The sequence below is a fragment of the Ischnura elegans genome (genome assembly GCF_921293095.1).
Source record: "Ischnura elegans chromosome 13 unlocalized genomic scaffold, ioIscEleg1.1 SUPER_13_unloc_2, whole genome shotgun sequence".
Classification (NCBI taxonomy): domain Eukaryota; kingdom Metazoa; phylum Arthropoda; class Insecta; order Odonata; family Coenagrionidae; genus Ischnura; species Ischnura elegans.
The window spans coordinates 5,901,984-5,926,286 of NW_025791658.1; the positions used below are offsets into that span (position 1 = coordinate 5,901,984).

Sequence of the window (24,303 nt, forward strand, 5' to 3'; positions counted from 1 at the left end):
GTATAAAAATATTGTGATTATTTTCCAATTTTATCTCTTTAATTAAAAAAAACGTTTAAAGATGTCTAAAAAAAACTATACAGTGGAACCTCGTTAAAGCGAGTACGGGCTATAGCGACACCCCCGCTATTACGAGAGATAGCCGATGCACCGTCAATTGACCCTATAATAAGCGTGTTAAAAATTCGTTTTTACGAGACCCTTTCGGTGTCGGCTCTTGCGATAGCGAGGGTTTCACCGCCGGAAGACTTTCATCAAGACTCCTTAACCTCTGTAATTGCTAGCGATCTGTTAGAAATGAAGTTAATGGAGTGCTCAGTCTCAAATTCATGTGGTAAACTGTCGTTCGATAAATATAATGATTGACGAAACAATGCTTTGCATGATTTTTATTCAGTGCGGCACTTGTAAATTGTTTGAATAGTTAGTCGTTATTTGAGTAAGGAAATTTAGTGATGCAAAAAAACATCGCCTTTCGTCTGGATTTATGCTTACGCTTATCGGATAGATGTTTATCTGTCGCCGCACCACTCCTGTTCCTGTATATCTGTTCGCAACAGGTATATTGGCTATTATTTACTCCACCTCCGGTAAAGCGACAATTCGCTATAGCGAGTGTTTTGATGCACCTTGGGGTGTCGTTATATCGAGGTTTCACTGTAATGTTTATTTTTCCTAGTTGCTACATTTTATTAAAATGCCCCCCGTATTTTTCGACTGTGCCCGGGGAGAAGGATAGCTCTGAAAGGGTTAATAAATACGTCCAAAACAATAAAATTCATATTTCCAATCAAAACTCTTTTTTAAATTGACACCCTTGAAATGTTGATACTTTGGGTTAATATTTTCTGTATTTGTAAATGACGAATCCTGTACTCACACATGTTTGTACGGTTTTTGGAGAATAAATTCTATTCTAATCTTTGATTAACGCCTGTTGGCAATATTAAAGCAACCTTGAAACAGGAATATTTATTTCAAAAACTACGAAGTAAAGCATGGTAACTTTTTCATTCTAACCTTAAAGTGTCTTCTGCAAAATACGAACGGCCATGCACCACCAACTTCACTCGTAATCGTATACGTTTAGACAAGTTGTCATTTTTGAAAATAGCGTTAGTAAGGCATAATTTCCGATGGATTCATAATTATTTTGAGTCACATTATAATTTAAACCTTTAATTTGACTCACCAAAAATTCGAATCATCCGAAATAAATTTCGAACCATCCACGAATTTATTTTAGCATTGCTTGAATACAAAGTGCTACCCAGTGAACACAACGATTGTGGACACAATGTGGCCGTACTGTGGTCATAGTGGGTGATTTTTTAGCATTGCTCGAATACAAAGTGCTACCCAGTGAACACAACAATTGTGGACACAATGTGGCCGTACTGTGGTCATAGTGGGTTGCCATTATGGCTCCATAATGGTTTTGACCCACGGCCATAGTACGTGTGGCCAAAGTGTGGCCAGCCATAATATGGCTTACGTATGGATATAATACGCTTTCTTTATACCAATTGACTCAATCAACTTCCATTTTAATAACTCACCAACTAACCTGTATCAATAGCAACCGTAATATACTGATGTTTACAAATGTTAGGTTTGCCAATCTGTGGCCTTCCTGAGACGATCCACAACGTGGCCATAGTTGCGCATGTGTTTGGCAAGCCAAACTATGGCTTGTCGCATGGCAACCACAGTCTGGCCATAAAATGGCAAGCTGTTGCTAGTCGTAGCCATAGTTGCCACAGGTAAACCACAATTTGACCACAGTGTGGCCATTATTGTTGTGTTGACTAGGTAGGGACCAAGAGAAATATTCGAATTAACGAGCATTTCGAATTAAAGGACTTTGAATTATCCAGGTTCCACTGTAGTTCCTGAGCTGGCCGCTTTCAGATTCCAATGAAATTTGCGTTAATTGTTTCTGCCATTCTACATAATTGATGGCCTCACCTGGGGCATTGTTTGGTGGTTGTCCAGGGTAACCAGCTGCTGTTGGTGGCCCAGGATATCCAGCAGTTTGCGGTTGGATAGTGTAGCCAGCATTTTGCGGCTGGCCGGGATGACCGTCAGGTGCCACGTTTACAGGGTAAGGCCCTATGTGTCCAGGTGATGGTTGCTGTGGGACCATTGGGAAGTAGCCAGCAGGCTGACCAACAGGTGATGATGGCTGCGTCGGGTAGTAATAAGCAGTTGGCGGCTTTGATGGATCATTGAACTCTACAATGGGAAAATCAGAGGGATTGAAAAATTAACATGGCATCAAACAGAGTCCATCAAAATTATCCACCACCCTCAAATCCCGGTCAATCCAATGATTATCCTTTGAACTTTTAATTAACACTTGCCATGCTGACCCTACTGTCGACGTCCAAATGATGTGCCGCTGTACTTTCCCTAATAGCACCAAAAGGATTATATATAGGTTTAACTCGCTGCGCTGCGCGCGCTCGTTAAGGGGCTCCGCCCCTTAAAAACCCCGGTTCCGGCTTCGCCGTCAACTATTGTGGTCGTTCGAAGACTTTTGAAGTTCGAATAATCTCACCTCATCTAGGGGCCGGCCTCGCCGGCCAGGGGGTAGGGAGGCGCCCCACTCATTCCTCGGAACGGCTTCGCCGTTCCTCGCTGAAGGGCGGCTTAGCCGCCCAGGAGTTGAGTGTGCCCCCCCGGGGCTACCCCGCTTAATACTCGGAACGGCTTCGCCGTTCCTCGTCTGGGGTCGCCATAGCCGCCAAGAGGGCGAGGGCATTTCGGAACTGTTTCACCGTTATTCGTTTGAGGGGCGGCTTCGCCGCCCAGGGATGGGGGGAGTCCACAGCGGCTGCGCCGTTTGAACATCGGGGCGGCTTCGCCGCCTGAGGGTTACTGAAGCTCCCCCTCGCCTACGCCAGTTACTCCTCGGAACGGCTTCGCCGTTCCTCGTTGGGAGGCGGCTTCGCCGCCTTGGGGTTGAGGAGCCCCCCGCGGCTTCCCGCTTAATCCTCATTAATGCTCTTCTCCACCGAGAGGGGTGCCCAGGGGGATTCGGGGGTCTTTATGTGTTATGCATGCAGTCACCAATCGTCCACAGTGATCACGTAGCGATGATCGTAAAGGGTAGTGCAATGCGGAGTAATAGTACCCATAAAAGAAGACTTAATGGTAAGTTTTTCATTTTTTCGGGGGGTTCCAACGGAATACCGGGGGTTTTGTACTTGTGTTAAACCAGTGGTCACAAATCATTCTCATAAATTCCGTGCCGATAAGTCCTAGGGGTCCGGAACACTGGTCTGACGAATCTTTTACCTGGAGAGGCGATTTATTAGAATTTTTTGGTAGGTTTCACGGGGTTATCGGGGGTTTTAATAAGTGGTAGGGGCACCGGTTAAATGGTGACGAAAACTATTCGGAAGGGCGACTTTAAATTTTTTTTATTTTTTTTTTCGGCGATGTTCCAGGAGGTGATCGGGGGTTTTATGGAAAATTTTCCCGTATGGTTTACGGTGGCTCGGCCTTCCCAAATATTCCGGATCTAGAGCTCGGAGGGGACAGGTAGTGCGGCGTAATGTTTGCGAGAAGTTCCCAAATAGGAGACTAAATGACACATTTTACATTTGGGGGGATTTCAGGGGGATTCCGGGGGTTTAACTGTGTGTACTCCTGGTGTTCACCATCCATTTACATAAATTCCGTGTGGATGAGTCGTTGGGAGTGGTGGAATAGTCACGAAAAGTACCGAAAAACTAGACTTATATGCAAAATTTTATTTTTTGGGGGGTTTTTGAGGGTTTACCGGTGGTTTAGGTTCTAACTGCATGCAGTCATCAATCGTCCACATCAATTCCGTAGCGATGAGAGGTAAGGCTTGGGAAAGCGGCGGAATCGTGACGAAAAGTACCCGAAAAGGCAACTTATATGCAAATTTTAATTTTTAGGGGTTTTCGAGAGGGTTTAAAGATGACGATACTATATGTTCACATTCATTTACTGCCATATCTAAAACAAGTGTGCCCTATGACATCCATATTTCGAGAGTAATACAATAAAAAGCAAACCAGTCCCCGAAAAAAGTGAGTAGTGCCCGCCATTTTTATTTTTTCGCGGTTAAATCCATTAAATCATTTATAAAATGTTTATGTTTTCTGAAAGACAATGCATAGGTGTATGTAACTGCAGAGTTTGATAAAAATCGGTCGGGATAAAATTGACAAAACCTTGTGTTAATCTTTTGGAAATCGTAATTTTCGACATTTTCGGAATACTTTAATTTTTTTCTGAGTAACCAAGCACGTTGAAAGAATATTGTTACCTACGTTTCGTAGGCGATATTATGAGCATATATAATAATCATTTTCGTTATCCAACACCTTAAATTAAGTCGAGGGGAGGGGAAGGTATGAAATTTTTTTCGAAAAATCAATTTTTGGACGCCATTTTGGCTGCAATTTTCTCAAATGGAAACTAAATAATTTACTTAATTACGTGCCAACGTTCAATATGGATTTTATATAGATTAAATATTATACATAAATTACTCTCTCTACGTACTCGTCGTAAATCTGTATATTATACATATTTTATACATGTCTGATGATACCTGGTTACGCCGTAAGGATATCATTTGTATATTTTAAAGATTCTGGTATACATCAAGGACCATGGATCATCAGACATGTATAAAGTGCAACACACAGATTTGCAAATCTGTATACCGATGTATTTCGAAATCTTAAATATATACAGAAGTGATCCTTTTTGTGCTACTAGGGTTGCTTATCTACATCTGGACTACAGTGCATGCCATAACAATGTATTACCTACATGTAATTTTAAAGGAAATTTTATTCTCAATTCTTATTTACTTTTAGTTTGTGAAAAATTAAAAAACTCAAGACACGGTAGCGCAATAAATGACTCCGCGTACCATAAAATAGGGTGGTTTACTATTATTTTTTTATTGCCTAAGTCGATAGATTATTATCTCTGGGGTACGTATTTCACGCTTTTAGATTTTTAAATGACGATATATATTTTTCGCGATTAAATGAAAAGTGAAAAATTTCAAGCGCGCGAAAACGCGACGCGTAAGTAGGAATGATGGGAAAAAGTCCGTGCGACGCATTTCTGGTTCCCCCTCCCGCCTTGTGAGGTGACCTTGAGGCAAGGCTCTGAGCGCTGATAGGACGCAGGATGCTAGCGGGTAGCTGAGTACCTTGCTGGCTGGTAGCGCTTGGCTTAAAAAAGGTTTATTAATACCTTATCTAACGAAGAAAACTTTCCGACCTTGGATAGTTTTAATAAGTGATTATTAAGACATGTTTCCCTGAGCTCTGTGCCTCATGCATGCATCGCATGCATTTCATTTTAAATTTCTCAGGCGATGTATAACTCCTATCCTCTCGTGTAGAAACTAGGTCCCTGTGACGTCACGTGGAGTGGCATCGCATGGGCGCCAATCTGGCCTTATTCAAATGAGGATAAAATTTGACCCTTGCCATTCGTCTAAACCGGTATTTCAAAAACAAAATAATTTGTGTATTATGAATACACTAATTTTCCAACCATCCGACATTTATTTAAAATTGCTGCATTTTGTTTTGTAATGAACAAGTTTTTGTGCACTCCAGGAGTAATAATCTTTCGATTTAGGCAATGGAAAAATAGTAGGAAACCACTCTCTTTGAATACCCTGGGAAATGGATCACCTTAACCTATCACAGCGATTAAATTCAATGTAAATGTCACTTGACACACTCTGTATTATTCTCAATCCTATTTTACATCCACTTCAACATGGCTCTCTCCTTAACAATTCATTATTTATCTTTCATCACCATAGCATCGTCTCAAACAAAGAAATAAAAGAAATCAGAATAAAAACAAACATGCTCACAAATGAACAAAAAGACACATGCATCACAATCCGACTTGCATTTAAAATTGCTGTTTTTTGTTTTGTAATGAACAAGTTTTTGCGCACTTCAGGAGTAATAATCTTTCGATTTAGGCAATGGAAAAATAGTAGGAAACCACCTTGTTTGAACACCCTGGGAAATGGATTACCTCCGCCATCTTCGCCCGCTGTAGGGGGCGTGGCGCTCTTCTGTTGTCGCCTCCGCATTAAGCAGTAGCAGGCAATGATACCCAAGACGATGAGGAACAGCAGCACCCCGACTACAGCTATGACACCTGCACCTCCTCCCAGAAATACACCACGCCCACCCAAATATCCCGAGGATCCCGAGTGACGGAATCCAGAGTAACCGAGACCAGCTGAAATCGAAAAAAGGGTCACTGGAGTTAAGACCAAAAAAATTGAACACAGCAAACTCCAAATTATCGCATTCCCATGCGATTACACAAAGTTGCAGCTGATGCCAATTCATGGTAAGGATGACTGATAATCCAATTGAAAAATATGTTTTTCAGAAGCAATTACTTTGTTAACCCTCTCCCTATTGAAGTTTAAATGCCTCATTCTCCGCTCCGTCCTAACCCGGCCGAAACCGGCCGCCGTCATTTAAGTCGCTCCTTCATAAACCGGCCGAATCCGCCCGGCCTGCCCTCCTCTGTTTGGGGCGGCCTTTTGAGCTTCATAGGCATCTGTTTTATCTTGAGAGTGTTTATCTTTGCTAGCACAAGCACCCTTCCTATCTCTCGTTTCATTAAGAAGAAGCAGAACGTCGCCTCCATGAGCTAAAATCCCGAGACAATAAGGTGCTTTGTTCCAGCGTGGCACATTAACTGAGAAGTAGTGAGAGAAGATTTTTAAGCTATTATGATGGGATTTTTACGAGGGCCAGTTTTAAAATGATGTGAGACGAAAACCCTAGGCCAGCCCTGTGTTATTTAGAGTGACTGTCACATCTAATGGCGATATTTCTTTCTGTGTGGTCACACACAAGCTCACGCTTTTCCTATCTCACATGGCAAGGAGGCGAAGCTCAGCTCAAATGAAAAGAAAATTAATCCCCCTCAGTTCTGTTTGTGGGTGGTCACAGGCACTCTCACACTTTTCCTATCTCATATGGCGAGGAGGCGAAGCTCAGCTCAAATGAAAAGAAACCTAATGCCCCTCAGTTCTGACCATGGCTTCGTTAAGTGAGGATGCTATCGCAGAAGAAGTGAACAGAAGCGAATTTTCGAGTGATTCAGATAGTTCTAGTTGTTTGAATGGAGAAGAAGGATACAGTGATAGTGGCAGATCAAGTGAAGTAGAGCTGGAGGATGACGTTACCCCAAGTACGAGTGATTTAAAAGGTGATATTCAGGAGCATAACTCTTGGAGGGACAACCTGATTTTTGAAGAACCGTCGGAGTTCAAAGAAGAGAGAGAGGGCCTATTCATAATTTGGCGATAGGTGATAATGAATTTTCCTTCCTGAAATATATGCTAGGGGGCCAAGATTTTTTTTACAACATTGTCAATAACACAAACAAATATGCAGAACATCTTCAACATTCCTCAGGAAACGCTGACAAACACTGGGTAGATGTTACGTACGATGAAATGGTGGCATACATTGGAGTGCTCGTATACATGGGAATATTCGATTTGCCTGAAAGCAGGGATTACTGGCATAGCCAAGATATTGACATCTCAATTGTTCGTGGCTGTATGACCTTTGGAAGATACTAAAAAATTTCAAAATATTTCCATATTAGTGATATAACTCAGGAAAAAACAGGGAGAGGAGGGTTTTGATGTATTGCATAAAATTAGGCCGGTTCTTGATGTAATGGAAACTTTTCATCAAAAGTATAAACCAGGTAGGGAATTAAGTGTTGACGCAGCGATGGTTGCTTTTAAAGGACGCCATTACATAAAACAATACATCCAAGGAAAGCCAACGAATTGGGGATTTAAAGTTTGGGTTTTAGCAAGCTCCCATGGCTACGTTCTGCAGGAAAATGTGTACCTAGGGAAAAAGATATAAGAAATCTTGAAATGTATCTTAGGACGCAAGTTGTAATGAATTTAATGAAAAACTATTTAGGGAAAAATCATCACGTTTACTTCGATAGCTTTTTTTCAAGTGTGACGCTCATGACATTACTACTTACGATTAACACACACGCATGTGCTACTAAAAGATCATCTTGTAAAGAATGGCCTGAGGAATTAAAATATCAAAAAAAAACTTAGCCTTCAAAGAGGAGCGAGTAGAAATTTCCACTTAGCACTTCACAGGCAGATGATAGGGAAATTCTCCTCCCGTAAAGTAGTAGGACGTAAAAGAATCCTTCCGATGGGCACATTTTCACAGAGACAGCAACACTCTCTTGTAAAGTTCGTGGGGAGAAAAAAAGTGTGTGCTTATTGCAGCTCCAAGAAAAGAATAACTCCTACTGGTCGGAGCATAGAAAGTCATGGAAATGCATAGGATGCGATTTACCTCTTTGCAAATTAGGATGTTATCATCAATATCACCAAGGATATGGAGTTGAAGGAGGGAATTAAATTCAATATAAGGTAAGGCAAACTTCTTTCAATAAGTCAATATATTCTTAAAACGTATACAAATTTTAAAATAAAACACTTAAATATCTTTCAAGTTATTGTAAGTTAATTAAAGTAACCTGCGTCAGTTCCTCATCGCGGAGAAAAATAGGTCTACCAGTGGGGCAAATGGGTATTTAAACTTCGTGCATGACGGGGAAATGTTTACGACCGGTTTCGGGCGGTTTAGGAAGGAGAGGGTTAATATGCTTCTGGTTAAAAGTTTTCACTCACCAATGCACAAAACTAGATCTCTATTTAAACTATAAACACATCGTAAACACTAAATAGATTAACAATATATATACGATACATATTAAGGGATGCCGACTTACAAAATATATTGGTTGGGGGGGGGGGGGGGGTGGGAAACCAGGGATCTTGCCATGGGAAATTTTATAAGTAGTGAATTATAAGTTTTTTGATCATTTTAGAAGAGTCATATGATCAACATTAGAACCCTGATAACTCGAATATCGATATCTGGACACTCCGGGGAAAATCGACAAGCCTGACACATTTTTTCCTCGCACCCATTACGAATTTTTATAGGGGGCTCGGGCCCCCTCAGGCCCCTGTGAGTCGGCGCCACTGTACATATTAGTATATTAAAGTAGCCGCAATACTCTCAAATATAAACACCGACAGAAGCCATTTCCAGATGAGAACGCAAATGACTCACTAACATGTGCAGTTGAGGGCCTCAAATCCGTAAAGCTTGGGACCAAAGGCTAATTTTGTATACAATTTCTATACAGGATGTATACAATGTACACATTTTGTATACAATTGTATACAGTTGTATAGAATGTATAAAATGTTTAAATTGTATACAAGGTATACGATTTTATACAGAATGTGTACAATGTGCACATTTTGTATGAATTTGTTTAAAGCTGTATAAAATGTGTACATTGTATAAATTTCATACATTTTATGAAAATTTATACATAGTTGTGTAGGCTGTATAAAATTTGTACATTTTATACATTTTTATACAATGTAAAGGTATGTGTACATCAATGTGTATATATCAGGGTTTGGGAGTTAAGTAGTGGGTGCTTTAAAGCGCCACAACTATGCTCAGTTTCTATTTTTTACACCGTAACACATTGTTACTTTTTAAAACGGAGTTAAAATTGTTGCTAATTATTTTTAAACTTAAGAAATTATTATAAACAATATAGAGTTCCACTAAACCATTTTTGTTGTTGTTGGTTAACCTGGTGCGCACCTATCACTTACCTAATTTTGAGAATTTTAATGCAATGTATTTCAATTCACGACCGTAGCTTCCGAGGCATAAACTGTCTGGATCACATTGGAGAAGAAGGATATGAGCGAAAAATACATCCTTCTCTTCATGCTCAACAGCTTTCATTGATTTCATTCACTAGCAGACGCCCCTTCATTAGTCAGACTCAGTAATTCTGTGCAAATGCTTCTATATTTTGTCCTATTAATTAATTTATAAATTAGAGATGGACGGATCCGGGATTGTTTTTCGGATCCGGATCGGATCCTTGATTTTCGGAGCCGGGTCTTTCGGATCGGATATTTTCGGATCCAAATGCATTTTCAATTGTCTGCTATAAAACGAAGTAATTATTCAAGTTTCTTCCGGGTGAATACAATCAAAGGAATGCTATTTAGATTTAAATACACGCCTAAAAATGTTTACTGATTAAAAATCGTTGCTAATCTTTACACACTCAGGATGTAAAACTGTTGCGCTTGTGTTTGGGAATGAAAATAGGTTTTCAATCTTCGGATATACCATTGACTGATTTTTTGATATTCCTCACATAAGTTTCCCCAGAATTTTATTACTTCCTCATCGCATACTGACTTGCGTTTCCCCCGCAAATGCTTCATTTGGGGTGAGGTGGATTTTCCACTTCCTCGCAATAGTTTCACCTTACAGTCCACACACATGATTTCAATGTCCCTTTCTGTCGATAAAAATGTATACCTTACTTAAAAAAAACAATGAGTAGGCCAAGCATCACAGTGAAAATAATCAAGCCCGTCGCATTATGAGAACGCGAAAAAATACAGCTACGCATTCTTCCACATATTTTCCGAAGCTTGCTTCGCCCACGCCTTCGCCCATACAGTAAACTCCCGTTTATCTGTGACTGGATTATCCGTACATGGATTATGTGCATTATCCGTGTAGTTGGTGATTGGCGCATGCGAAGGTCGAATCGGAACTCTTTCCACTCCCTCGAATGGGACGCTGCATTCACCGAAGCATAAATTTAAAATTTCGGATCCGGATCCGATATCTTTTGCGAATTTGGATCCGAAGTATCCAACGAAGGGCGATATCCGCGAATATTTGGATCCGAGGTATCCGATACGACAATCCCTATTATAAATGCATTCACGCTCTTGTGCTATATATTGAGAACCCTAAGTGTCCCTGCCTAGGTAGTAAGGGTATGTACGGTGGTGGAAAAAATTAACTCAAAGATCATTAGCATCTGAAAGCGGCCAGTTCAGGAACTACTCATCTTCCAAAATGTTGCCCTCGCTATCATCTCGTACTACCGGGAATTTTAAAGCCCCCTGTACTGGGAAAATAATCAAGCCCGTCGCATTATGAGAACGCGAAAAAAATACAGCTACGCATTCTTCCACATATTTTCCGAAGCTTGCTTCGCCCACGCCTTCGCCCATACAGTAAACTCCCGTTTATCCGTGACTGGATTATCCGTACATGGATTATATGAATTATCCGTGTAGTTGGTGATTGGTGCATGAATTTCACCCTCTTTCATGTTCCCTCTCTCTTATCATTATAAAAAAATATAACCAGAGGCAAAAACACCAGGATTGCCACATTTTTGTGCAAGGATATACTAGATTTATTATTTCTAATAGAATGCCATTCGTAAAATGTAATTATTTCTTTTGGATGCTGACAAAGAATGAGTCTAGTTTACTTGGATGTCTGCTATAGAATTGGAGAAGACGTGGAGTGACAAAAAAACTCTCTAAATACGCTGCTCGCCCGAATAAAGACAATATTATTATTACACAGATATGAATCGATTTTCCTTCGAAGTTTATCCTACAGCATTATGCACTGAAATACACATAGATATGGCGTTGGTTGCATACCATTCAGGATGAGGGGAACACAGTCTACTATACTTAGTTCACTTTATCTCTGCGGGTGAGCTTTCGTGAGTTTCCGGACACACTCGGAACGCCTCGCTGAAGTGGGAGGGGTAGTACTGAGAAATAGAGAGAGAGGAGGAGAGAACTCAACGTTGCCAAATTGACATAGTGACTTTGTCACTGCAAAGGTGTGACTCATACGTGGATAGCGGCCATAATAAGCAAATGATTTGGCTTTCGAAATGCCAGTTTCGACGAATGTGAAATGGTCAAAATTTAACCTCATTTGAAAAAGGCCAGATTGGCGCCCATGCGATGCCACTCCACATGACGTAAAAGGGACCTAGTTTCTATACGAGTAGATATAGGAGTTTTACATCGTCTGAGATTACCAATGCATGCATGAGGCACAGAGCTCAGGTAAACATCTCTTAATAATCACCTATTAAAATTACCTTAGTTCGGAAAGTTTCCTTCGTTTTATAGGGCATTTATAATCCTTATTTAAGCCAATCGCTACCTGCTAGCATCCTGCGTGGTATCAACGCTCAGAGCCTCGCCCCAAGGTCACCTCACTTGCGGCAGCGTGAGCCAGATCGACTTCACACGGGAGTTTTCCCGGCATTCATACTTAGCCGTCGCGTTTTCGCGCACTTGAAAATTTTCACTTTTCATTTAATCGCGAAAAATAGATATCGTCATTAAAAGTAACGGACGATATTAGACTCTCGATTGAGAATAAAAAGATAACCTTGCTGGTTCTACTAGACTTTACTAAAGCTTTCGATTCGGTGAATCACGAAATTCTAATAAATCGCTTGAATGATGTTGGACTATCAACATCATTCACATTTTCGCGAAAAAAACGTGAGTCAATTCAAAAAGGAATGTTATGAAATATTGCTACATGTAAATTGAATATTGTAACTTAACTGATGATTGTGCTGATGCTACAGTCAATAAAATCAGATGTATTTATGAGTTCATACGTTTGTCTTGCTGATAATTATATATACTGTAACCGGTGCCTTCTGCCCGCTTACGTTGTGACGCGTGAGACGGGAGTGCGAGGTAAAGGAAGGCCGTTTTTTTTTTAGATATGTGTTTGTATGAATGTGTGAGTGAGTGCAAGAGGGTTTTTGAGTGTGTGTTTTGAATCATTGAGTCCCCATTTGATGTTTCCCTATTTTCCTCCCCACAAAGATGTGTAATGCTCTCCCCTTCCCCTCCTAAAGTGTGCACATCGTACGATCAAGAAGAAGAAGAACGTGGTTTCCTCCCCCCCCCACCCCGTGTCCTTGGTGAAGTGACCGTCCAGCCCAAAGCGCATCATCCCTTTTTTTTTCTTTCTCCCCTGACCCCCCTCCCTAGTATTCCCTCCCCTCAATGGCTATATAACGTGGTGCACCGAAGGAAAAGGGCTTCTATTTTTTTGGCGGTTCCACGTAAGGCCCTTATTAGACGAGGTAGCCAGGCGACGTCGCCAGCGATGGTAGCTGGCGACGCACTGGCTACCAAACCTAGTAGCCAGTTGTGTAGCCAGTTCAGTAGCCAGAATATTTCCGTTTTCTCTCATTTTGCTGTGAACTATAGTGGAGTGCGTTGTGTGAGTGGTAACGTTATCTTAATTTTGTGTCGGCCAACTTCTGGCACTTTTTCACGAGCTCTTCATGCTTTTTCTTTTGGTCGTCTTTCTGCGGCTCTTCTTTTTTCTTCTTCTCTCCGCGTTTCCCTTCCACTGAATCAGAAGATGTAGGCATTTTCTCAACTGGCGTGGACATACTGAACAACTCACCCACTCACAACAGAACACAACACAACAGTGAGCAGTACCAAGCGAGGTGTACTGACCGAGTGGCCTGGCGACCTCGGGTAATAAGCTCCGTATGCTACAACGCAGCGTCGCCAGTACGGGTAGCCAGTGGCGACCGGAGTGGCGACGGGGCTCGGTAGCCAGTCAGTCGCCAAAGTGTGGCTACGTCGCTGGCTACCCTCGTGTAATAAGGCCCATAAGAATCAATGACCCACGACAAGCCGGGTAGCCAGGTTCGTCGCTGGCGACGTCGCCTGGCTACCTCGTCTAATAAGGGCATAGTATAAAAAACGCTCCTAAGAGTAGGCGGAGTGTGGGAAGGCATAAAAGACGAAGTTGGTGGAGAGAATCCGAGAGAGAGACAGAGAGAGGGTGCGTGATGCGAATAGGAGTTGTACGGTAGACTCGTGGTGCCGAGGAAAGGATCTCCCAACTATCGCAAAGAGGCCATCTCCCACCCGTAAACCTGCCAGAGATGACGCAGAGCAGCCTACGCCGCGGAACGGAATCGCCACGATCATACAGATCGAATACCCGAGAGCCCCGAAAATTCAACAAACTGTAAGAGAAAAAGCCACGAAATCCCATATCCCTGAAAAGATCTTACCCTATAGAATGCTACCTAAATTTGGCCATGAAAGAATACAGGGTCAGACAGGAATAAGCCAGCTCTTTGCAAAGTCTGACCCTGAGCCTTGTTAATAGTCATCGCATAGGAAACCTTAGTGAGAAATTGTCTGCGAGTCAAATTAAAAGGCATGGTCTGATCCGACGGCGTTAACAGTATTCTTGGAATGAGGATAATCTTGCCGGAATCGATTTTTTTAATCGATTATTTTTTTAAACCAATTTTAGGAAACAATAGCAATATTTAGGAAGTAAGATATGCCGTCGCATGTTCTCTGATAAATTCTGTGCATTTTGGTTCCTTATTTTGTAGAGTTTGGTTGCGTATAAGTTGAGAAAAAGGTATCTATACCGTAGAAATAATATATAGGATAGAGACCTGAGACAGTAGCGTTCGGATAAAGAAAGCCGTTCGACTGCGAAGTTCGCTCAACATAAATTTTTCAACACAATCATAAGTTTTAAATATGATCATTTACAAATACAAGCAAATCAATAACAAAAGGACCAATTAACTTCTTCTCCTTGGATTCAATAAAATACAACGCATAATTCACTACGCTGCACAACAGAAAGATTTCAGTCCTAAACCTAAACCCAAAAAAAAAGAATCACGCTACACGTTTTCACATTCATAACCCATACGAAAACCACAAGAAAAGGGGACAAATAAAAAAAAGAAACAGGGGGAATGGAAATATGAAATAACGAAATAGATATTGCACTGAAGTTCACACTGTAATAGGGGGAATATACTGTCATCTTCTCTACTTGTGCGGGGGGGAACTTTATAAACGTTTTTAATGAATTCTCTTCTTGACTTGGTGAAGTGGGACTTTTCTTCTGTTCCTTGGGGGAATGTTAAGAATCGATTCTGGCGTGGTATCAGGAGAGCTATCCTCTATATTATTTCTACGGTATAGATACCTTTTTCTCAACTTATACGCAACCAAACTCTACAAAATAAGGTACCAAAATGCACAGAATTTATCAGAGAACATGCGACAGCATATCTTACTTCCTAAATATTGCTATTGTTTCCTGAAATTGGTTTAAAAAAATAATCGATTAAAAAAAATCGATTCCGGCAAGATTATCCTCATTCCAAGAATACAGTTAACGCCGTCGGATCAGACCATGCCTTTTAATTTGACTCGCAGCCAATTTCCCATTAAGGTTTCCTATGCGATGACCATTAACAAGGCTCAGGGTCAGACTTTGCAAAGAGCTGACTTATTCCTGTCTGACCCTGTATTCTTTCATGGCTAACTTTAGGTAGCATTCTCTAGGGTAAATATTCTTTTGTAAATATTAAGGTAAACGCTAAACAAGTATTAACAGAGGATAGTGTAATTACTTCCAATGTTGTGTTTAAAGAGGTCCTCTGACCTCAATTTGTACATGAACATCCCAATTAAATTTGTACATAAGACCCTGCCTTTTTTTCTACATTTTAAAATTAGAAACGCGCCTATCCCTCTGTGGACCTGCATTGAAAAGAGCGGGGGAAGCCCACGCTGGGAGCGGGCGCAGCACGCTCGTGAGATTTATAAGTTCTATTTTTGGTTCTTTAAAATTATGAAAGATCTTATACTTACACGATGACCCTTTGGACGAGGACGACCTGCGGGCAGCAACTTGCGGGCGATCGGGGGGTGGATGGCTGCTCTGCCAGGCTATAGATTCAAGAGAAGTAAGAGAAAACAATCTTGGAGGCGCTTTCATAAAGTAAGGGGAAAAGGGGGTCACAGGAAAAAAAATATATATTCAAATTAAACACATTTTATGGGCACTTTTAGTTCGCTACAAACCTAACAATTACGTTGGAAAATCCAGATAATGAAAAGAAACATCTTTTGACTCACCACAAAGGATAAGAATCTTACAGGTTCTCTTCGGATTCCTGAAGAAGATGATGCCAACACTTTTAAAAATTATGTAGACATGTAATGTAGATGTAGCTGAAAACGGCAGACTTTATTAATTGTACCAATTCACATTTATGTAATCCAACATTTAAGAAAACTTCCTTGTGGAGTAAAAAAAAAAATAAAAATAGCTGTCCTAAGACGGACTCAGGAAAATCCTTTTTTATACATAGACTTCACAACATATTCTCGCCGTTTACTTTTAAGTCGTTAACCTCTAATATGTATTGTAAAAAAGAACCATTCCTTTTCAATTCTTCAAAACAAAAAAAAGCTTTAATGTAAAGGGTGATTATGTAGAGAAGTTAAATAGGTTTGTAACTAACTAAAAGTGCTTATAAAATGGGTTTCATGTGAGTTTTTCATGTGAGTTTCAAAAAATTTTCATGCGATCAAACCATTTGTGAAAAAATCTGTTGAAATTTCAGCAGTTAATTGGAACCACTGTTAAAACTAACGGTATCTGTTAGAACTAAAAGTAACAGTTAAAACTAACAGTAATTGTTAAACCGTGACTTTTAAAACTATAAGTGACGGTTAAAACTAAAAGTGACTTTTAAAACTAAAAGTGGCTGTTAAAACTAAAAGTGACTTTTAAAACTAACAGTAACTGTTAAAACTAAAAGTGACTGTTCAAACTAAAAGTGACTGTTAAAACTAAAAGTGACTGTTAAAACTAAAAGTAACTGTTAAAGCTAAAAGTAACTCTTAAAACTAAAAGTGACTGTTAATACTAACAGTAACTGTAAAAACTAAAAGTATCTGTTAAAACTAAAAGTAACTGTTAAAACTAACAGTAACTGTTGAAACTAACTATAACTTTGAACTCTAACAGTAACTAATAAATCCAATAGCAATTGATGAATTCAGAACGTACTGTTGGATTTAACAGTTTTGTCGCTAAGGCCCCTTTCACCCTTAGCGAAAAAACTGTTAAAAAACTTTAAAAAAAACTTAAAAATTTCAACACACTTGCGACCACTGTTGAATTTCGCTATTTAGATATTTTTTTGTGTTTTCAAAGGTAACCATCACTTCAAAACAAACGTAAACAAACCTTTTACCATACTTCAACTCGATTTTTTCAATTTTGACTTTCGTCTGTTTCACTTTTCGCGATCAATTGTTGGTATGAGAATTACAGTAGCTGCGCTTTCCTCTCGTTAAAGTTCACATCAGCCAACCGGCGGTAGGATTTGCTTTATAAAACACAACCTCTCTTAAACTCCACGTTACCGTAATCTCCACGTTAGTTAACGTGAGGTTTAACCAGACATTATAAAACCGGCCCTAACTGTTGAATCCAACAGTTACTGTAGAAAACCCAACAGTAAATGTTAAAATCCAACAGTGACAGTTAAAATCCAAGTTTTTTCGCTAAGGGTGAATACATTAGAATCTGTCAACCGACTGCATTTCAAACAATATTATGACGGATAGCGATTCGCAGTGATGATTATTTTTCATTTTAAAGGCATCTCTAATAAATTGCTTTCAGATTTTAAAACCCCTTCGATTCAATTTATTTTTTTTAAATGACGCATTGAAAACTTTACTTCGATTTTTTTGTCGGTAAATGATTTTTCTATAGTGTCGTACACAACTTAAATCCAAGTACAAGCACTGGTACCGTTGTGTCCTCATTTCGTTTCGGTGTGAGGAAAATTTCCATCGATTTTGTCGGAAAATGACGAAGTTTTAAAATTTTTACTTTCCCTGGATTTGAGTTGGTTGCGGGGACTCTGGGTTTTTGGGCCAATCCAACTTGAGTATTTGAAGAGGAAAAGTCATTATATGAGTGTTTTTCATTTTTTCACTGCGTGTTTTAACATGTTTCATCAGTGATCTATTTGTTTTCACAGCATTAGGCATGTCAGAGTTGTAAGGAAAAAATAAATTCCAATAGGGTGGTTTCCTATTATTTTTTATTGCCTAAATCGAAAGATTATAACTCCTGGAGTACGTATTTCACGCTTTTAGATTTTTATATGACGACATCTATTTTTCGCGATTGAATGAAAAGTGAACATTTTCAAGCACGCGAAAACTCGAAGGCTAAGTATGAATGCCGGGAAATCTCCGTGTGACGTCGTTCTGCTTCCCGCTGCCGCAAGTGAGGTGACTTTGGGGCGAGGCTCTGAGCGCTGATTCGACGCAGGATGCTAGCAGGTAGCAGAGCACCATGCTAGCTGGTAGCGCTTGGCTTAAATAAGGATTATTAGTCCCCTATCAAACGAGGAAAACTTTCCGACCTTAGCCAGTTTTAATAGCTGATTATTAAGATATGTTTCCCTGAGCTCTGTGCCTCGTGCATGCATTGGTAATCTCAGACGATGTAAAACTCCTATCTACTCGTATAGAAACTAGGTCCCTGTCACGTCAAGTCGAGTGGAATCGCAAGGGCGCCAATCTGGCATTTTTCAAATGCGGCTAAATTTGACCGTTGCCATTCGTCTAAACTGGGATTAAGGGTATGAAAGGGATTTTTGAAATGTTTGGAAGTGTGTTGCATCAGATTATGGCTCAGTGAGCCGAAACCCGTTGTACGCATTAAAAGTTCTTGTGAAAAAATGCTACGATCTTAACGAAATTACTTGTATTCCTAAACCAAAAATTGAAGCTTATAAAAATTTCTTTAATTAGTTAGCACCAAAATTGTATGTAAATCATTGGCAAAAATTACAAGGTTGTAATAGCGAATCTGAATTTGTAAAAAAACTGAGAGACTGGTTGTTTAGTCATAAAAATATTGAATTTTTATATGAGACATTTAAATAATCTGTTCGTTTAATTGCTTAAACTTATTTTGTTACAAAATTCATTATAATTTCATTTCATGTTAATTTTCCTATTACATACTGTATTCTAATCGTATTTTGTATGTTTTCAAGATTGTATACATGCACATGGACAATTGTTTCTATGAAGGAATCATAGAAGAGCCACTTTTGTTTAAAGGTTATTATAAAATGTACTGCCGAGCATTGCCTTTATTTGTATGTAAAGGCAACCCCTAATCAAGACTTATCTTAAGGTGTGTCTAATTTCACTGTTAATGCATTTTATTTATTAAATTATTCAAACACAGCCATAATGGCCTTTACATTGAATACAAAACATAGAATCTGCAGCTTTAACAAATATAAACTATTAAAAAAACTATAAAAAGGATATAAAAAAGAAAAAAAGGGATTCAGTAGATGGCTTTTCGAAGTTGCCTCTTGAATAATCTTATGGGCATTGAAAGATCCAGGGAAGGGTGAGTACTCGAAATGGAATTGAAGGAGGTAGGGAGTCTGTAAAAAAGTGATCTCTGAGAGAGAGAAAGACGGAATTTAGGTTGGTGTAGTAGGTGGTTATTACGGACGGCGCGGGTGGGAATGTGGAGTGAAAAGAAAGGCAGCATATCTGAGGATCGGAACTTGCCATTTAAGGCATTGTAAATTAAGGAAATATTGTGGAAATTCCTTCGGGAGGATAGTGGGACCAATGATAGGGCAGACATTACTTCAGAGCGAGAAGAATTACGGAGGTGAGGTACACGGTGTCGGACTACTGAAATAAAGAAATTAACTGGGCGTTCAAGAATTTTAAGGTTGGAGTATGCATATGTTGTAATATTTTGGGGCAGTGAAATAAATATCTTTTATTTATTTAAGTACGTACTTAAGGAGTAATAATCTTTCGATTTGGTCAATTTAAAATAATAGGAACGCTATTCCTGCAATTATCCGGTCGTTGGACGGCAATTCACGATATTTTCGCGACCGTTCGTAATTTTTCTCGGTGAGGACAGAGTACCCAGACGGCACAGAATCGTCCGTATCTAATTCGTATGCAGATAGTACCCATTGACGAAAAGCGACGGAGCGGTAGTCAATGGATACTATCTGCATGCGAATTAGATACGGAGGATTCTGTGCCGTCTGGGTGTTAAGAGAGAAAAGGATAAAAGGGTAATGCTGACTGCGATTCTTCCGTTGGCCCTTCGCGCTCGTCGTCCATTCCGACTCCTTTATTCAAGGAAGCCTTTTGTTTACGTGAGAAGAGGGCGTTTCCCTCTCTGACGTCACAACATTACCCCCACCCCTTCTAACTGTCATCGGACGACCCTCGACTGCCTGCCTGGTTTGGGATTCGAAAGGTCATGAACACAGACCCTATTTTCATGCTGTAAATCGTGGTAAGCCAGGTACGTCCAAGCAGTGACGCGGCGAAAATCGCATGAAATGTCTTTCAGAGAAATAATATTTTTTCAAGCATATAATTTTAAAAATTAATAAATGGCTTTTACAGTTTCATTAAAATGTTGGTTACATTCACCTTTTCCATGCTTAAAACTTACCTATAACTATAAAAACCATGGCTTTCCCCTCCACCCCCAGTTTTAATCCTGGGTATACCCTTATATACTAATTGGCTGGGAGAGGTCGATATTCAGTGACGATTCATTACATACGGCATAATACCACACAGTCTAAATAATAAAGATACTCTTAATTCTTCCGTTTTCTCTCCGTGCGGGTAGGTCTCAATTCATATCAGGGTATAATTCGATTTCCTTTTCAAAATTGTACAACATTGAAAAAGAATGTACGCGTTACAAAGTTTTCTTTTGCGAAAGAAATTGAATTTTTGGCCGAGATGCGGTTTTTTGGACTGTTACTATGACATGCAGTGACGCAGCGAGGGGGGGTTTTTGGGGGTTAAAACGTAAACTCAGAGCTCAGAGAAACTTTAAAGTTTAATCCATTTTAATTAATTGGATTAGTATTACTAATAGAATAGTGTAAGAATTAAAAACTCGTAAAACTCACCATTTTGAGCCATTCATCTTAAAATTCCGCAATTTATTAATCTCGCACATACCGCTTATCCTGATGGGTATTCCATACCCCCACACTCCCCCGTATTAGTTGCACCTAAACCCCTCCCAGCCTTAATGGGGAACGTGGGGAACTTTGTTCATCACACTAGTAAGTCTCATCGAATAGACAATTTTCTCACGAGTCCAAATATATAAGCCAAAACTCTCCTAGTATTCCATAAACGTCATTAAATGCTGGTTAAAAGTGCTCGAATATCGCTTGAAGTCACGTGACCTAAAACGCCTCCTGACGTCATCGGACGGTACACCATTCAATTCGCTAAGAGAGTAGAGCGGTAGAGCTTTGAATGTAAGATATTGAAATAAAAACATCAATTATTTTCGCCAAATTTGCGTTTGAGCCCCTACATAGATCGATTTTCTATCCACTTCCTCAGTCTGTCAACAGTGGATACCGTGCCATGACGTCACGCTCCGATGACGTCGTGTTTTCAAGCAGCCGATGAAGATTAATTTTCAAAGACGCATAACTCAGCTAATAAAGATAACTCGCCCGCCTGATTTTCGGTGAGTACATTTAAGGTAGGGACCTTCATATTATAGTACTTTAAAAAAAATTGTGCATGTTCCCCATTCCTAGCTGTGCCCCTGCGTCCAAGGACTTTAAATGTTCAGATAGATATTTCGTGACTTCGTATTCGTTTGTTACACATTGATAAGATTTGAATTAATGAGGAGTACCGACTATTTTATCCTGATTTACCTAGTTTGAGTCATCCACACCTTCGTTCTAATTTGTCAAAATTTGTAGCTCAATGAACCATTTGTGATTTATGTGGTGATCAATCATATTCGGGAACACTTTACTCTGGAAGGGGTATTCGGGGGCTATTGTGGGAATCCAAAGTTTCTTCCTTTGTGGAACCACGATACTGGAAAATAAAATTCATTTTAATGATATTCGACCATAATATCATTAATTGTTGTTCAATTACCACAATGGCCTAAATTCGCAATTATAAACTTTACAGTACTGTACACGTATATATACGTGTGGACGTTTCCTGACCCGGGAGACGACGGGCGTATATATACGTGTGAGATATTCCCGGCCAGGGTATCGAAAGCCGTATATATACGTTTTCAAGCCCCCCTTTTAGGACGGTCGAGGGTTTACGACGTCTTTGTCTCGGGACCCAACGCTTCGGGGTTTAGGATTAACCCTCGGAATCCGGGAGCAGGTACCCGGACCCTTCGTCTTTTAGAACCCCTCTCAGCGGTATGGGACAATTGTTTATACAGTCAATTTTCGAAATAAATATTTGTTCATTTCTCAAGATATATACACTTAGAATTGAATTATTTGTCTTTTGAGCAGCGTTTACAACGAAATTCTACGACAAATATTAACTTATATCTCGAGTTATGTATAAACATCAACATGGAAATTGTTGCTGCATTAAATGCGTTAATAAAGGCTTTAGAACTTCGTTCAAAATTTTATAATGCTCAGATAAAAATGAGGAATTCGATTCAAAGTCTGTGATTTACGTACAAGCAACAATTATCCATTTGCTAAATACATATAAGCAATACATAAGCTGACCGCGAACCAATGTCGCAGGTATGGTCGTACACCCGGAAAGGAGGGAGCACAACTACTCTCGGAGTCCGAGGTAATGCAAAGTCCCTGCGTGGAAGGGTCGAAGAAGGTTCAGCGAGACCCTTCTTAACGAATGCCCTCCAAAAATGCTCCGTACCACGAGAAAGAAGAGTCTCTTGGGGCTCAGTACAGCAGTCATGCTAAGACGAAAACTCCGCCGTCTCGAAAGGGATAACCGCTTCCTCGATCTCATAGTTCGTATAGCCCGCCCTCGTTCACTCCACCATTTTGACTACGCTATCGACCGGTCCGAATGGAAATTCTCGCGGCGAACGCAGCACCTGTGGACCACTGCTCCGGAGCAATTCCGTCGGGAGCTTCTTGCAGGGAATGTAGCGTTCTTGGGACCGCAACCCTTAATATGCAAGCAAGTCTTTAACTAATGTGTATCGGCTTTTATGGTACCTCTAACCCGCACCGATTTTGGACGGAATATCGAGCGATACCATAGTAGCACCAGAAGGATTATATCTATATTTAATACGTATAATAGTATACAGTGGAAACGAGACTCCAGGGCGGGCTCGTAAGGTTACACTCCTGGGGCAGGGCCTGTTAGCGCGAGCTTTTCACCCCTTCACCCAGAAGGGGGAGGACGGGAAGGAACAAGGAAGGAGGCGCCGCCGCGATGAGAGCCCGACGACGCCTCCTGGGAGGGGATAGGGAAGGAAGGGAAGGGACGAGGAATCCCGCACCGTCACAAAGGCGGGTGGGTCCTACCATCCTAGCGAAACCAGGCAAAGCCATTAATATTCTAACGACCTTGGAGGATTATTCTAAGAGGAAGAATAATCCAACAATCAGATCGTTACATTTATCTTAGTGTACACTGTATACATATTATATCTGTATAAAATACATGAAAATTTCCTCTACAACGCAGATAATATCTAGATATTATACGTATTATATCTGCTGTCATAATATGGATTTTATATCGGCTTTCATATAGGCTATATACGATTTTATATAGTTATGCGTATAAAAATATAACTCGTCGTAAATTTTTTATTATACATATCTTATACATGCCTCACCATACCTGGTTACGCCGTAAGGATATTATCTGTTTATTTTAAAGATTCTGGTATACATCAAGGACCATGGATCATCAGACATGTATAAAGTATGTGTAACACACAGATTTGCAAATCTGTATACCGATGTACATCGAAATCTTAAAAATATACAGATATAATCATTTTGGTGTTACTAGGGTATTTTTCCGGTGGAGCTATGCTTGCTCACACACCGGATTTTAACCGGTTACACTATCGCTAGCTTAGTTGTTGTAATCGCGCCGGTGATCCACAGCGGAAATGGCCGGCTGCCGACCGGCGTTTTACTGGTGCCGGTTCGGGGTCGTTCAGTGTGCAAGCACCCATTGTTCACGGTAAATATTTTACCGGCCGTCCAAAATCGGTGAGTGCGTAAAGGGCCATAATATGTCTTAACAACAGAGTGCATTCACCTTCACGAACGGCAATTATGACACTGAAGGGTAATGAAAAACTTCTACGATTGAGACGTTGAACGCATATGGAGTTAAGAGCGGACAATGTGCAGTGATAACGTGATAGCATATTTTGAGACTCACAAGAATTGTACGTCGACCCATAGCAATACTCCGACAAGTGAAGCAGGAAGATAAACAACAACAACAATGGCGTCCCGAAACTTGACGACGGCCGAAAACACGTTCCTCCCATACTGGATCACAGGTTATCTTCAACGGGTCAAGGCTAATCCATAATCTCCCCGATAGTCAACAAGTGAATGACCTTCCCCACTGCCATATCACTTTCCCTCGTACGAGACACAAAA

General features: G+C 40.3%; 2 protein-coding genes across 2 annotated transcripts in view; both read right to left on the bottom strand.

The window, feature by feature from the left end:
• LOC124172740 (zinc finger protein 268-like) overlaps positions 1-2,231 on the bottom strand; it is a 405,740-nt gene extending 403,509 nt beyond the window's left edge. Inside the window, exon 1 of the mRNA XM_046552225.1 lies at positions 1,969-2,231. Within this exon, the coding sequence (XP_046408181.1) occupies positions 1,969-2,061 (93 nt within the window). The 5' untranslated portion in view covers positions 2,062-2,231. The remainder of the gene's footprint in view (positions 1-1,968) is intronic.
• A 3,469-nt stretch (positions 2,232-5,700) lies between these two features.
• Positions 5,701-24,278, bottom strand: LOC124172758. The gene is made up of 4 exons (XM_046552246.1): positions 24,077-24,278; positions 15,659-15,736; positions 6,028-6,267; positions 5,701-5,705 (listed from the first exon to the last, which is right to left on the bottom strand). The coding sequence occupies exons 1-4, from the start codon at positions 24,186-24,188 to the stop codon at positions 5,701-5,703; spliced, it is 435 nt and encodes a 144-aa protein (XP_046408202.1). The 5' UTR covers positions 24,189-24,278.
• Between the last annotated feature and the right edge of the window lie 25 nt (positions 24,279-24,303).

Coding starts and splice junctions, on each gene's coding strand:
- LOC124172758 (XM_046552246.1), bottom strand. CDS start 24,188: ATGGGAGGAACGTGTTTTCGGCCGTCGTCAAGTTTCGGGACGCCATTG. Junction 15,737..24,076: donor TGGGTCGACGTACAATTCTT/GTGAGTCTCAAA, acceptor TTGAATCTATAG/CCTGGCAGAGCAGCCATCCA. Junction 6,268..15,658: donor CTCGTCCAAAGGGTCATCGT/GTAAGTATAAGA, acceptor TTTCGATTTCAG/CTGGTCTCGGTTACTCTGGA.